We start from the raw sequence: 13,310 nt of genomic DNA on the forward strand, positions 1-13,310 counted from the left end.
TCTGCCTCACTGGCAGGAAGGAATCCAAATAAATCTTTGAATGGATTTTTTTTTTTTTTTTCATTTTGATTGGAAGTTATGGCATAATTAGTGTCATCACTTTTAATGATGCGCTACATCTGTTTCCCTCGTCAGTGTTATGACCCTATTGGGGGAAATGGAAGATTATAGTCATTGTCAGAGAACTTCTGCAGCCTGGTGTGTATGAAGACTGGCAGTAATTGTAAGTTTATATTTCTAACTTATATGTCGGACAAGTGTAGCCGAAATAGGAATTCACACAACCATTAGACCATTAGCTTGCCAGCCAGACAATCTGGCTTTTTGACACTTATTTACCATTTATAATGAAATGAATAATTGAGTTTCAATCCTTTTTCCCAAAAAGAATTTCCTAAATTTTAATTGAAATTAAATAAAGCAGAGCAAAGTGATGATTACAAAGAGAAATAAAATTGCATCTCTTGTTGAACTATATTTTTATACTATATTACACTCTCGTCCTTATGCTGAGACTTTTACTGTGGTGCAAGGAAATGTCAACCTCCTCAAATTAAACTGTGCAATAGATCAGCCAACAATGCAATAATTAAAAAACAATGAGCATGATGTGTAGTTAGGACACTTATCAAGAATTTTATTGCAAAATAAAAATGAGCTGCTTGTTTACTACTTCTGCAGTGGAATTTCTCATATATGTGCATGTCTGTAAAATACCCATCTGACTGTAAGGCCTCAGGTGTATTTTAATCATTTAATCATTTACTGACTGGTAAATCAGTAAAGCCACCACCACCAACACTACTGACTGGGGCTAATCCTTGATCTAGGCCCCTGCTGTGGACCATGCGGTGTGCATATTAAAAGTTTTTACAGATGCTTCACCACACCTGGGCTCCTCTTACCGTTGAGCATAAATCACGACTTGTGAGCGGAATACCTTACGGACAGAGCCAACATTCCTCCTACCGTGCAGGGATTAGGAAATCAAAAAGGGCACGCGCTTTGCAAATGCTGCTCAAGGCCCAGAGGAAGCCCCAGCCAAGGAGGCTCACTTTGCTTTGTCATTTATAATCGTGCTGGGCTGACAGAGCCCCTTGGGACATTCCCTGTTACAAACCCCAAACCACCGACTCCTTGTGCCATCCAAACAGGTACAAATTATGGTCTAAGCGAAGCGGAAGAGCTACTGCAAATTGCAGGAAGCGATCTCTTGTGTCTTCATTATCTTGTTAGGGGTTTTTAGAAAAATGTGTTTTCAACAGCACAGACAACTAGACCAAGAAGAGTTTTTTTTTCCTCCCTACAGGGACAAGTGGAATTTGTTTTTGCAACTAAAGTGAGATTTGTGGTGTCATTTTCATGTCATGTGCAACTGCATTTTTTTTGTACATCAGAATATCATCAAAAAATTAATTCATCACACAAATTCAAATGTAAAAGTTTGACATGTATTTTATGACATGGATTCTTCCAGTCAGAGTGAAATGTTGCAAGTGTTTACTCTTTTTAATTTTTGGACTTTTGGACAAAGTCAATGGATTTTTAAAACAGAAATGTTCACCTAAACAGAAGCACAACCATGTACTGCATAATGTGTGCACTCAGTACTTGCTTGGGATCCTGAGGTGCTAAGAAAGTCCAGGTTGCTTTAATAGCAGCTTTCAGCTCGTCTGCATTGTTGGTGTGTATCATCTTCCTCTTCACAATGCTCCACAATCTTTTTAGGGGATATTTGCTGGCAATCAAACACGTTTAAATAAACCAATTTTTGGTACTTTTGGACTTACACCAGCAGATGTCATGGCTTCCTAAATCTTCAGTGATTGTGAAATCTTCCCACTGAACCTCAAACAACTTGGATCCTGCCTTTCTCTTCTCTTCCTCCAGACTCAGAGACCTTGACTTCAAAGGAAGTGTAACATTTACTTACAACTGAATAGAAAAAAAAAATGAATCACTCAGCAACATTCCACCTCTTTCCTCCTCAACCAAGATAAGATACTTCTCATGTAGTCTCAGGTTCAGTGGTGACTTAACAAGAGTAGATGTAGCCCAATTTCTGGGCACATCTGGGTACAGTATCATACACACTACATGCCTTGCAAAAAAGAAAAGAGAGAGAGAGAAAGAGAAAAACACTGCTCTTTGCATCCTTACCTAGTGTTTGTCCCAACAAGAGTAATTTGCATTTATGGAGTGAATGATTACACAAGTATACTATATAGGGAATAAAGGACCCACCTCAGGTTAAGGCTGATTGACAGTAACATTGTTTGCTGGGACTTCCCTCCATTTTGAGGAACCCAGAGTAGCGCTGGGCTTTATGGCATGGGGGCAGTGCCAGTCTCTCAGGATGCTGATTAAATGGGATAAACTAACCCTTAAACACAAGTGGCCAGGCCATCCTAAGTGAACTCCTTCCTAACTGGCTTCAACCAAATCCTATCATTTATTGTGTTTCTTTTTTTTTTTTTGTTTGTTTGTTTGTTTTGTTGTTACATATAGGAGTTTTTCAATTTATTTACTGTAGCTAAATAATTGTATTAATTTAATTCACTGAAAAACTTAATATAAGAATAAATCTAACACTAATGAATGCCATCTGGTGTAACACCTACCAGTTGTTAGGTAATGAGTGCCCTTAAAGCCTTTGTTTCTGAGGAATTCTTAAAAACAAGCCCTTCACAATAAACGGCCGGCTGTTCCACTGTTGCTCCCTCAGGTCTCCCTCAGGACACCGTATCTATCACCAGATGCCCTCGGGTATGTGGGCTAACAAATTTGTTAATTCCAGGGCTTACATAACACCCTGTAGGAGCTTTAGCCCTATCTCTGAGGATTTGGCAAGATCTGCCAGCAGAGATCCCACTCTCAGTTTTGAAAACACAGTACTGTGGGTTTTAACATTCATTATGCTGCTGGATGGGTGTCAATTCACCACTTGTACACTATTATTTGCCACCAACACATGGAGAACACAAGTGGAATACAAGTGACAAGATGTTATTATTTAGTCAATGAGATCAATTATTTTATAGACGGGAGTTCACCCAACAATAGATGCATGTAGCACTCTCAATCACCAGCCAACTTTCTTTATATAACATCTATCTATCTATCTATCTATCTATCTATCTATCTATCTATCTATCTATCTATCTATCTATCTATCTATCTATCTATCTATCTATCTATCTATCTATCTATCTATCTATCTATCTATCTATCTATCTATCTATCTATCTATCTATCTATCTATCTATCTATCTATCTATCTATCTATCTATCTATCTATCTATCTATAAAAACACAAGTGACAAATTGCTGTGGTTTCATGTTATTTGTTCATGTCTCCTAAAAATCTATGAAAAGACAAAGCGGCGCCCCCTGCAGGCAGTCAACCCACACTGAAAAATGACAAAATTAAAAACTCAGATAAACCCCCTTTGTCCTATATGTACAAGCTAGTTTTTCCCAAACAGAATGAAACCAATAAAGGATAAGGATGTACTATATTTTTAAGTTGGTGTTTGTGCTTGATTTTGTTCAAAACTAAATTTCTTTTGCTTCAATTGCTAAATATGTCAAGTATTTAATACATGTTTTGGTGGCTTGTTTCATCTACCACTCCTCTTTGTTATATATTTATGGAGGCATAAAGTGCTTTCTCTCTCCCAAATGCAACAGAAAACTTAAAAATAGGGTGTGCATTTGAAAGCACAATACTAATGATTTTTTTTTACTGAGTATTATAGATTTATATAGTTTGAAATTACATAGAGCCAACCTAAGGTATATGCCCTAAGCACAAATTTAATTTGCTAAACAAAGTCTAGTTAAGTTCACCTAAGGTAGGTCCATGCCATTGACCTACCTTTTCAAAGACTTTTACCAATTTGAATAAGAAGCTTGACTGCATTGTTATGATCTATTTTCCACACAAGACCAAGTAGGTTTGGATTTTTTTTCTTCCTTTCAGAATAAACAACATGTAAAAACTGCATTTTGTGTTGTCTTTCTATCTTAAATTTATTTGATGTTCTGAAATACTGTAATTTACAAGCAAAGAAAAAAAAGAAAGAAAATGCAAACTCTTCTCATGCCGCAAAATCTGAGGTCACATTGTATTGTTTTATGTTTGTAATGGTCGATTCAAGCTTTCTTGATTTCTTATCTTCCTGAATGTTTTGCCACAACACCCTTATTTTATTTATATATTTTGAGAATGTCCCTGTTTATATTTTGTCCTTTGATTATTCATAGTTTATGCTGGTGACATGCAAAAAAGCCTGTTAGCTGCATGTAGGTACAAAAACTTGTACCTACAAGTAACTTGAGGTTGGAGAGGAAATTCAGCAAAAGCTACAATAACAAGGTTTAAATATGACTGAGTTTGGGCTATTTTACAATAGGCAAAAATGTCATTCTCTAAAAAATAAGACTTAATATTGTAATTTCATTGAATGGTATTTATACATAGTATTGTTTCAGAGGTTCTGATGACAAATTACTGCATAATTTTCTAACTTGTGCTTTTAAAGGAAAAGTATAAAAAAAAGTTTTAAACTTATAACTTTTTCTCAAAAAGCTTTAGTCAAAAAGCTTGTAAATAATGACCTAAGTTGTTGACTGGTAGTGTCTTAATATGAGCTTTTAAGGCAAACCGTCTATGAACATTTGTTGCGGATAAAATGTGATTTTGTCATGAATTATTGCATACTTGCATGTTTTTCTGGTATCTTTTGTGAAGAACCAAATTCACAGTTTAAATGCCTATTGTTTTTGTCACTTTTCAATAACAATTTGTTAAAGGTAACATTACTTGATGGTGCTTTAAAATGGGACCATGTGCTTGGAAAATATAACAAATGGCCCTTTGATACACAGATTCAGTTCAGTCTTTTACTATAAACTGATTTATTATTTAGAAATAACCGACGAATGTAGATTTGTCTGCATTGTTACTGCGGGCAGATGGCTATTTACACGGACACAAATAAATAAAACACAACCGTTTCTATCTGTTTCTATCTATTCAGCCGAATAGCTGGCTGTGATTGCAGATAGTGTGCGTTGCTAGGCAACACAATGCTAAACCGACGTAAGAGGTCGTGCCATTTTTCTACGTAATGGCAGCAACTTAGAGTTTCTGTCGGACACTGAGTCGCTTAAATTACTGTCCAGAAACTGCCGCAAACGCCTTGATTTTCTAGATACATTGTCAGGAGGTGAGGGGCGAGCAAGAGTTCAGCTTGTTATGGTCGGGGACGCGACATGTCAGACGAAGAAAGTCTAATTGTGCCATCTTTTCTTGAAGACGTCAGAGTTAAGTTCGTCGGGGAGAAAGTGTGTTTTCTTTTGCAGCTGCAGAGAAAAACATGGGAGCAGAGTGCTGCGGGCGGAGAGTTTCAAGCACTGCTCCAGGACTTCTTCCAGAAACAGACAATCCTATATTTCTCATCAACCAACAAACGCTGTGTGCTTGCTTCAAATGAGGTAAGGCTGACCTACAATCTTCAGTGCTTGTTTAAAAAAAAAAAAAAAAAAACTTTTATGACAGCGTTTTCCTCTAAGTCTCACTTTTATTTCATATGCAGGTCCTACCTGTTGCTGCTCAAAGCAGACAAATCTACATTCTCAAGATGAGACCTGCTCCTATTGACACTGAGAACTACAGGAGGCTTCTGAATTTTGGTCTCCTGTCTTCATCGCCTCTGCTGCAGCTATCAGGTGCTATACAACAGGTGATTACTCTGTTTGTGATACAATAACCAAAAGAATGCGTGGCGTGTCAGTTGTCCACAAACTTGGCAAATAAGGCTGACTCTTATTTTGAGTTGTATATAAATATTGCCTTGGAAAAGTATTTAAACCTCATGTACTTTTAAACATTTTGCCACTCTGCAGTCCTCAAACTGTGATATATTAAAATTGTATATGATAAATCAATACAAAGTAGTCCAGCATATTTACATATTTGGAGTTTTAGATTTTTGTTAAATTTTTCTCCCTAGCTCAAGCTTACTAAGTTTTGTTGGGAAGTGTACACATAAGTCCTCAAGTCTTGAACTCTCAATTCAGTTTAGTTCTGGGATTTGAGAAGACCCTTCTTGTGTCTTCGTTGGCCTTCGGGATGCTGCTTGTTCTCCAGTGTTTCCTTGCAAATCTCTGAAGACTTCAAATAACCATTGTACTTGTCCTGAGATTAGATGACATATAAATGAACTCCATGTACTACTTGGAGTTATGAGTTAGGGCAATTGGTTTTACTGAATTTTATTTTGACATAAAGAGGCATCAATATAAATACACAGCAGTATTTTCATATTTTTATTTGCAAGAACATTAAAAGCCTGCATCGTTGTCATTCCACTGTATCACTTTTGTTGGTCTATCACATAAAAGCCTTTTAAAACACATTAACATTTGTGATAAAATATATAAAGACTGAAGTGTTACGACTATCTTTGCATGGACTAAATAGAGTTCCTAACATTTTTTCTGGACTCTGTGATTTTACACAAGGTATGTGGCCCAATACTGACCAATGGCAAAAATCATCCCATGTGGCCAACTTTGATTTCTGAGGACATCAGTCGACATGTAGAGAGCATGTGCAGTATGACATCCGTTGTACAAGGGCAGGTTTTAGGAAAAACTGTCCTCCCTATTCCAACAACAACGGGCTGGATGGAAAAATCCTACAACACATTTAAAATGTAAGGACACACTAATATTCTGAGTCTCTAGTGTAATTCTGGTCTCAAGTAATTTTTATTTTCCACTCAAAGGTATGAAAACTACGACAGGACTTTGGCTCATACCATTGAGACCCAGGTTATCATGTGGAGCAGTTTGATTCAGAAAATCTTAAAGCAGGACTCATCAGACCTCCTACAGACAGGCTGCAACCCAGAGCCTGATGTAGAAATCAGGTTTTGGGCTTCCAGAAAGAGCAATCTTGAGGGTATTCATCATCAGGTATGATTATGTGTCCTACTATTGGCTAAAATACAATTTCATGCAGCTCCTATTTAAGTGTTTGAAACTTCTACTAAAAGCTACAGAGTTCCAGTGTTGAAATTATGGCGAAAGTGTTGGAGGTGATGGACAGCAGCTACCTTCCAGCTATCAACACTCTAATAGGAAATGTGTCTAATGGTAAGTTGTATCTGGTATGTTTTTAAGGCCATTTTAGTTTAATCACAAAAACATGTAACATTCATTCTTTTTTTGTTAAAAATGATTGTTTATTCTTCTCCAAAATCAAAACGAAAAGCCCTTAAAGAAGCCCAGGATGTTGACCTGTATCTACGGCCACTAGATGCACAGTTGTCTCAGCTGAAAAATAATGGATTTATTGATATGGAGAAATGCACCCCTGCAGTTTTTCATACATTATTCCTCATCTGGACCAACTGCCAGTATTATCAGAGACCGGCTCGCATCGTGGTGTTACTCCAGGAACTCTGCAATCTGTTCATTGAACAGGTATCAGTCTTCTGAAAAACTCAAACCATGAAATTTTTCCTGCTGGTTTTGCTTGTGTGTACATTAATATATGTAAACTTTCTCATTATAGGCTTCTGCGTACCTCCCTGACGATCTGCTACACAGAGAGGATACAGAGGAAAGTCTGCTAATGATAAAGAAGGTAGTCAAAGCTCTCCGATGTGTCAGAGAGAGTTACCAGGCCCAGAAGGAGAAGCTAGCCAGGCAAAAAAGATATCCGCCTTGGGATTTCCCGTCTGCCATGGCTTTTTCACGTTACAACCAATTCATGAATCGCATGCTTCAGCTGGAGGTAAGAGGATGCATATTTTTTTTTCCTTTTGTTTTTAAGTTTTGATTTCAGCTTTCATATTTTGCTATGAATTTTCTAACTTTCAAACTGTTTCTTTGTAGAACTTGTTTGAAACTATGTTGGAATTTCAAATGATGGAGAAGCTAGAGCTTGGTGGAATTAGAGGAAGGTTCTACGGTGAACAAGTAGCCAAGATACACAATGAGTTCACCAACCACTGCCAGGCATTAAAGTACAGTAAATACAATCCACTTGACCTCACCTCGCAGGTAAAAAAAGTCTATTTATTTTTGCTGGAATTGATTTAAGTAAATCCAAACAGTACGAAAATAAGAACAGTGCATAAAAACTGTTGTAGTTCATAAATTTATTCTGTTTTCTTTCTCATTGACCTTTTTTTCTATTTATTGATGTAAGGCTTTTGAAGACGATTGTAACACTTTCAAAAGACGAATTGCAGACTTTGAACTTCGCCTTGCCAACTTGCTTTGTTTGGCTTTCAAGGATTGCACCGGACTAGAATCAGCTTTAAAAGTATGTTTTTGTTTATTGTTTAAACACATGATTGTTAAGTGGCTGTTGAATTAAAATAATTAAACAAGACAATGGCATTTCTTTTTAGATGCTAACAATTATGGCACCCTTTCTGGAAAGAAGTCAAATCCGACAGTTGTTTCGCCCATCCTTTATTCTACTTCAGCAGCATTTCAAAGAAGAGCTAGAGAATTGTAAATTTATGATTAAATCTCAGCTCAATCCGGTAATTTTTTCCCCTCAAAAAATTCATTAGCATTCTAAATTTAACATGACATAAAACTGTTTTAGTTTTTTCTTTCTCCTTTTTTTTAACAGGTTGACAGTGGTGCGATGAAGAATATGGCGCACACATCTGGAGTTTTAAAGTGGGCAAAAATGCTCAAAGAACGCATTGAAACACCATGGGAACAATTCAGATTACTGTTTAATATGTAAGTAAAAATATGACAATAAACCTTTATACTGTTGTTGAAATAGACAAGACATTGTCTTTTATATAATCATTCTAGGTCTGCACAACATGTGGAGATGGTGAATGTGTACAGCACTCACCGGGACATGGTGAGTCTCTTGGACCAGTATGAAGAGGACATTTACAGTGACTGGTGTAATGGTTTGGAACAGACTTGCCTGATCAACCTCAACCAGACTCTGATTTTAAGAAATCCCACATCTGGACTGATCTCGGTCAACTTCAATCCAAAGGTAAATGGCATAAGGTCCCTGTAAGACTTGATACGAGACAATAAAATGTCTGTTTCTTAAAATATCATGAACTGATGGTCCCCTTAAACTGTTTAAAATCAGTTTGATATTTTTAGGAGGACATTTCATTGTGAATATCTTCTTGAGGTGCTAATCTCACATAGACATTGTATCTTAATATTTTATAAAATCTTCTGTATTTTTTGTAATTATCTCTCCTCAGCTTGCTGAAATTTTGAAAGATGTCAAGTACATCCACACACTCAGTGAGAAAACCGTTCCTACAGCGGCAATAACTGTTTTCGACAAGCGTGACATTTTCACAAAGGTGAAATGAAACATGCATTCCACTTCCTTACACATGGCCTGCTTTATTGAGTTAAATAACAAGCAATTTGTCATACTTATTAGATGTTTACCGTCTTGCACAAAGTACTGAATGCTCATTTTCATGTTTCAAAAATATTTATGTTTTGACACAATAAGGCCATAAACGTCAATGTATTTTATTTAGATTATTTAGATGTGATTGATCGACTCATATATAACTGTAAAGTCAAACTGCAGTGATATATGGTTTTTAAAAGGTTTTACAAATAAAGATTTGTTTTTAGCGTGCGTATAGTAATAACTGTACACAAAGTCCAGAGCAACAAATTGTCTCTTTAATTTAATAGAGTCCAACATTGTGTAATTTATTTTTATGCAAGCACACCTGGTCAGTGAATACCGCAAACATTTTTAAAGAACATTTGTAATCAAGCAGAATTATTATTCAAATGCACATCCCATTTTTTTGATTGAGTTTTTTTTTTTTTTATCCATAAAAAAATAGAAAACAGTTTTCTTTGCCCTCCTCTTTACAATCATTTTCTACTTAGTACTTTCATAAAATGTGGAAAAAAAGGTTAAAAACATTCGTATTTTTGCAAGGTCCTCTATACATCCTAACAACTGCACGTCTTTTCTATTGTGTTTAAGTATCTCAACAGTTTACAGCTAGTGGTGCAATGTTACAACAAGCTAAAAATGACCGCGTTGGAGGTGGAACTTCCTCTCATCAGAGTTGAGCTGGTCTCCATAGACTTGCAGCTAGCAAAAGCAGAGACCAGCCTCACATGGCAGGATCAGGATTGCTGGAGCTTCATTCAAAGCACAAAGCACCTGGTCCAAGACCTTGCATATCGAGTTGGTAGAGCCAAGGAAAACTCTGATACAATTCAATCAATTATAAAGGATTGGAGCAAGAAGGCCATGTTCTGCAGAAAGGACAACAAGAAAGGCTCCCTTATCCAACTGGAGAGCAAAATGGACTATGTAAGCAGGAAGTACAACTCCATGAAGAGGGATGGGGAATTCATTCATCAGCTGATACAGGTGTGTGGGGTTTCAGTTTTTTATACTGCAAGTGGAGACAAAAACAGCCAAGCATTATCAAGGTTCCACACAAAACAAGTTGTGGAGTGGTCTTTAATTAAAGCACATTTAAACTAATGTGTATCTTCTGTTCATCATTTTACTTTCGACTCAAAAGTAAAATGTCTTACTAAAATTCTATTTATCTTATATTTCGCAAGGAGAATATGGTCCTTTTTCATGCTGATCCTGCTTCAGAAGGATGGAGGTCCTACCTGGAATATATGGACGAGTTGCTAGTCGAAGGGCTCTTCAGCTACATCAACCACTCTCTTCAGTTCTTTGTGGACAATATGGAAATTTGGCCATCTCAGCCTCCTCTGTTTGAAGCCCAGTTATTGCTGAATGGTTCAGTTTTAGGTTTTAATCCTTCAGTTGACCGAGATGCAGGAGATGGTCTCTATGAACTGGTGGAAGGACTGATTGGAGACATATTCAAGTCTTCTATGTATATTCAGAGGGTTGCTGGTCATCTTAGCATGGAGACCTATCAGGTACTCTGCTCAAGGTTTAAATATTTACGTGTTGCACATTGTATTCTAACTGAAAGAATATTAGGTGGATCTAAAGTAACTCAAACTCTGCACCAATTAATATTCATGGTAATGTTGGCATCATGCTGGGGGTGTGTTTCCCTGCCAGCAGTACAGGTGCAATGAAAAACCGGCTGCTGTATTGTAAATTGAGTATTTTTTAAAGTTATTTCACTACAAATAAATAACAAAATGGTTGAAAAGTTAACCCAATTCTGTGTTCCATAGCAGGGCAATGATCCCAAACATGTTTAAACTGGTTTTGGGGTGGACAAAACAGACTAACAATAATCACCTTGAAGGATGCTGATCTCAAACCTTTTGGAAATTTGTGGAACAATTTTAAAAACCATGTTTATTGCTCAAGACTATTGTTATATCACTTTGATCCTTGTTCCACAATGAATTCATACTTCTTGTATTTGAAATTAACTGAAGTTATAATAATCATTCATTCCTAAAGAATGGTTCAAATTTACCCCTAAGAGGCCAAAATGAATTTAGCATTAATGCAGGTGATGCTTGCATATATATATATATATATATATATATATATATATATATATATATATATATATATATATATGTAAAATAGCACTGTAGATAAAACTCAGAATTAAAATTGGCAAAAATTGTTTGTGCAAATCATATTGTCAGCTTGAAATAAATTAGTGTGAATGCTGTATAAGACTATGAAGAATTTATATAGAGAAATATGTTTTGTTAATTGTAAATATGTGTATAAATGGTATATTCTTAAGCCTTAACCTTCTTTCAGGGAAATTAGTAAATTTTCTAAAATACAATAAAACGAATCTGCCATAGTTCTAGTACTTGCTTTTGATGATTTTTTTTTGTGTGTCATAACTCTTGCAGGATATCATGGATGACATGCCAGATTTATCAAATTTGAGGCAGAAAATCATGGCTAAAGTGGAGAGTGTTATTAGGAAAATGGAAAATTACCAGAAATATTTTGATTGCTACACCCACCTATGGCAGGATGACAGAGCAGAGTTCCTCAGGCAGTTTCTCAGATATGGTCGTGGTCTTTCAATAGACGAACTGGAGGCCTGTAGAGCAGATGTGCTCCCCGACTCTCCCCCTACAACCGAGAACTTCAGAGAACAGGTAAACACATTCCAGTATTTATGTTTTTTCACAATATGGTGGGTTTGTGTGCTATTTGTTGTTCGTTTTCATTTCACAGATTGATTATTATGAGAAACTGCATGCTGAAGTTAATCAACTTGAAGACTTTAGAGTCTTTGATGGGTGGCTTCGAGTGGACTGCAGGTTCTTTAAAGTCAGTCTTCTAAACACAATTAAAATGTGGAGCTGGCTTTTTAAAGAGCATCTCTTGACATATTTGATGAACAGGTAACATTAATTTCTCCATATTTCTTCATTTCAAGTCAAGTCAAATCATAACATCAATTGTTTTAAGTGTGCAAGTTTTACCACACAGTCTTGAAGAGCTGCAGACATTTCTCCAAGTAGCTGTCAAGGGGTTGAACAGTCCTGCTGTCGAAAGAGACCACCAAGGTTTTATTGATGTTATGACCTACCTGTTTGCTGTCAGAGACAGACAAAGTGCCATAGATATGATGTTTGAACCTCTTAGAAGTACAATACTCCTCCTAGAACGCTATGGTGTGACAATACCTGAACTTTTCTACACTCAAATGGAGGTTGGCACCTATTTTATTATTTAATTTATTTATTTTAATGAAGAAATCAGTGTTCTATATGAGGTAATTTAAATTCAGTCTGCTATTTCACAGGAACTCCCAGAAAAATGGAGTGAAGTAAAAAAACTGGCCTTAAAAGTGAAGAATGAAGTTGCTCCCATGCAAAGTGCAGAAGTGATAGTTTTGAGAACAAGATGCATGGATTTTGAGGTGACAAATCATTTTATAGCATCCACATGCTGTTACAAAAATCCTGTAAATTATATTAATATTCAAGTCCTGATTTTTTTCTTAAAGTCCTGTGTTAGTAATATGAAATTGTGGAAATATGAAGTTTTGTTCAGGGTTCTTAACATCAAGTTTATATGAGTTCACCTTCAGAGAAGTAAAATAAGTAAAATGTGAAAGTAAATGTTTGAAAAAAAGTATACCACAGTGCTGTTCTTGAAAATCACTACTTATTTTCAGGTAAAACAAGCCAAATTCAGGGAGCGATTCAAAGCAAACGCACCCTTCAGTTACAATACACTGAATCCCTATTCTAGTCTGGAGAAAGTAAGTATTAACCTACAGTGCCCCTGTGGGATAGAGATTGTTGTTTTATTATACAGGATATTTTGA

General features: G+C 36.2%; 1 protein-coding gene across 1 annotated transcript in view; it reads left to right on the forward strand.

Moving 5' to 3' along the window:
- Nucleotides 1-5,137: 5,137 nt before the first annotated feature.
- The window catches only part of LOC116717123 (dynein heavy chain 11, axonemal), a 46,578-nt gene continuing 38,405 nt past the window's right edge, over nucleotides 5,138-13,310 (forward strand). Inside the window, exons 1-20 of the mRNA XM_032558246.1 lie at nucleotides 5,138-5,499; nucleotides 5,601-5,747; nucleotides 6,529-6,722; nucleotides 6,795-6,984; nucleotides 7,065-7,164; nucleotides 7,283-7,494; nucleotides 7,586-7,807; nucleotides 7,909-8,076; nucleotides 8,225-8,341; nucleotides 8,430-8,567; nucleotides 8,660-8,775; nucleotides 8,854-9,049; nucleotides 9,273-9,377; nucleotides 10,031-10,426; nucleotides 10,627-10,959; nucleotides 11,875-12,129; nucleotides 12,209-12,378; nucleotides 12,467-12,689; nucleotides 12,783-12,899; nucleotides 13,158-13,244. Coding sequence (XP_032414137.1) covers nucleotides 5,278-5,499; nucleotides 5,601-5,747; nucleotides 6,529-6,722; nucleotides 6,795-6,984; nucleotides 7,065-7,164; nucleotides 7,283-7,494; nucleotides 7,586-7,807; nucleotides 7,909-8,076; nucleotides 8,225-8,341; nucleotides 8,430-8,567; nucleotides 8,660-8,775; nucleotides 8,854-9,049; nucleotides 9,273-9,377; nucleotides 10,031-10,426; nucleotides 10,627-10,959; nucleotides 11,875-12,129; nucleotides 12,209-12,378; nucleotides 12,467-12,689; nucleotides 12,783-12,899; nucleotides 13,158-13,244 — 3,708 coding nt within the window. The 5' untranslated portion in view covers nucleotides 5,138-5,277. The remainder of the gene's footprint in view (nucleotides 5,500-5,600; nucleotides 5,748-6,528; nucleotides 6,723-6,794; nucleotides 6,985-7,064; nucleotides 7,165-7,282; nucleotides 7,495-7,585; nucleotides 7,808-7,908; nucleotides 8,077-8,224; nucleotides 8,342-8,429; nucleotides 8,568-8,659; nucleotides 8,776-8,853; nucleotides 9,050-9,272; nucleotides 9,378-10,030; nucleotides 10,427-10,626; nucleotides 10,960-11,874; nucleotides 12,130-12,208; nucleotides 12,379-12,466; nucleotides 12,690-12,782; nucleotides 12,900-13,157; nucleotides 13,245-13,310) is intronic.

The sequence above is a fragment of the Xiphophorus hellerii genome, chromosome 3 (genome assembly GCF_003331165.1).
Source record: "Xiphophorus hellerii strain 12219 chromosome 3, Xiphophorus_hellerii-4.1, whole genome shotgun sequence".
NCBI classification, from domain to species: Eukaryota; Metazoa; Chordata; class Actinopteri; order Cyprinodontiformes; family Poeciliidae; genus Xiphophorus; species Xiphophorus hellerii.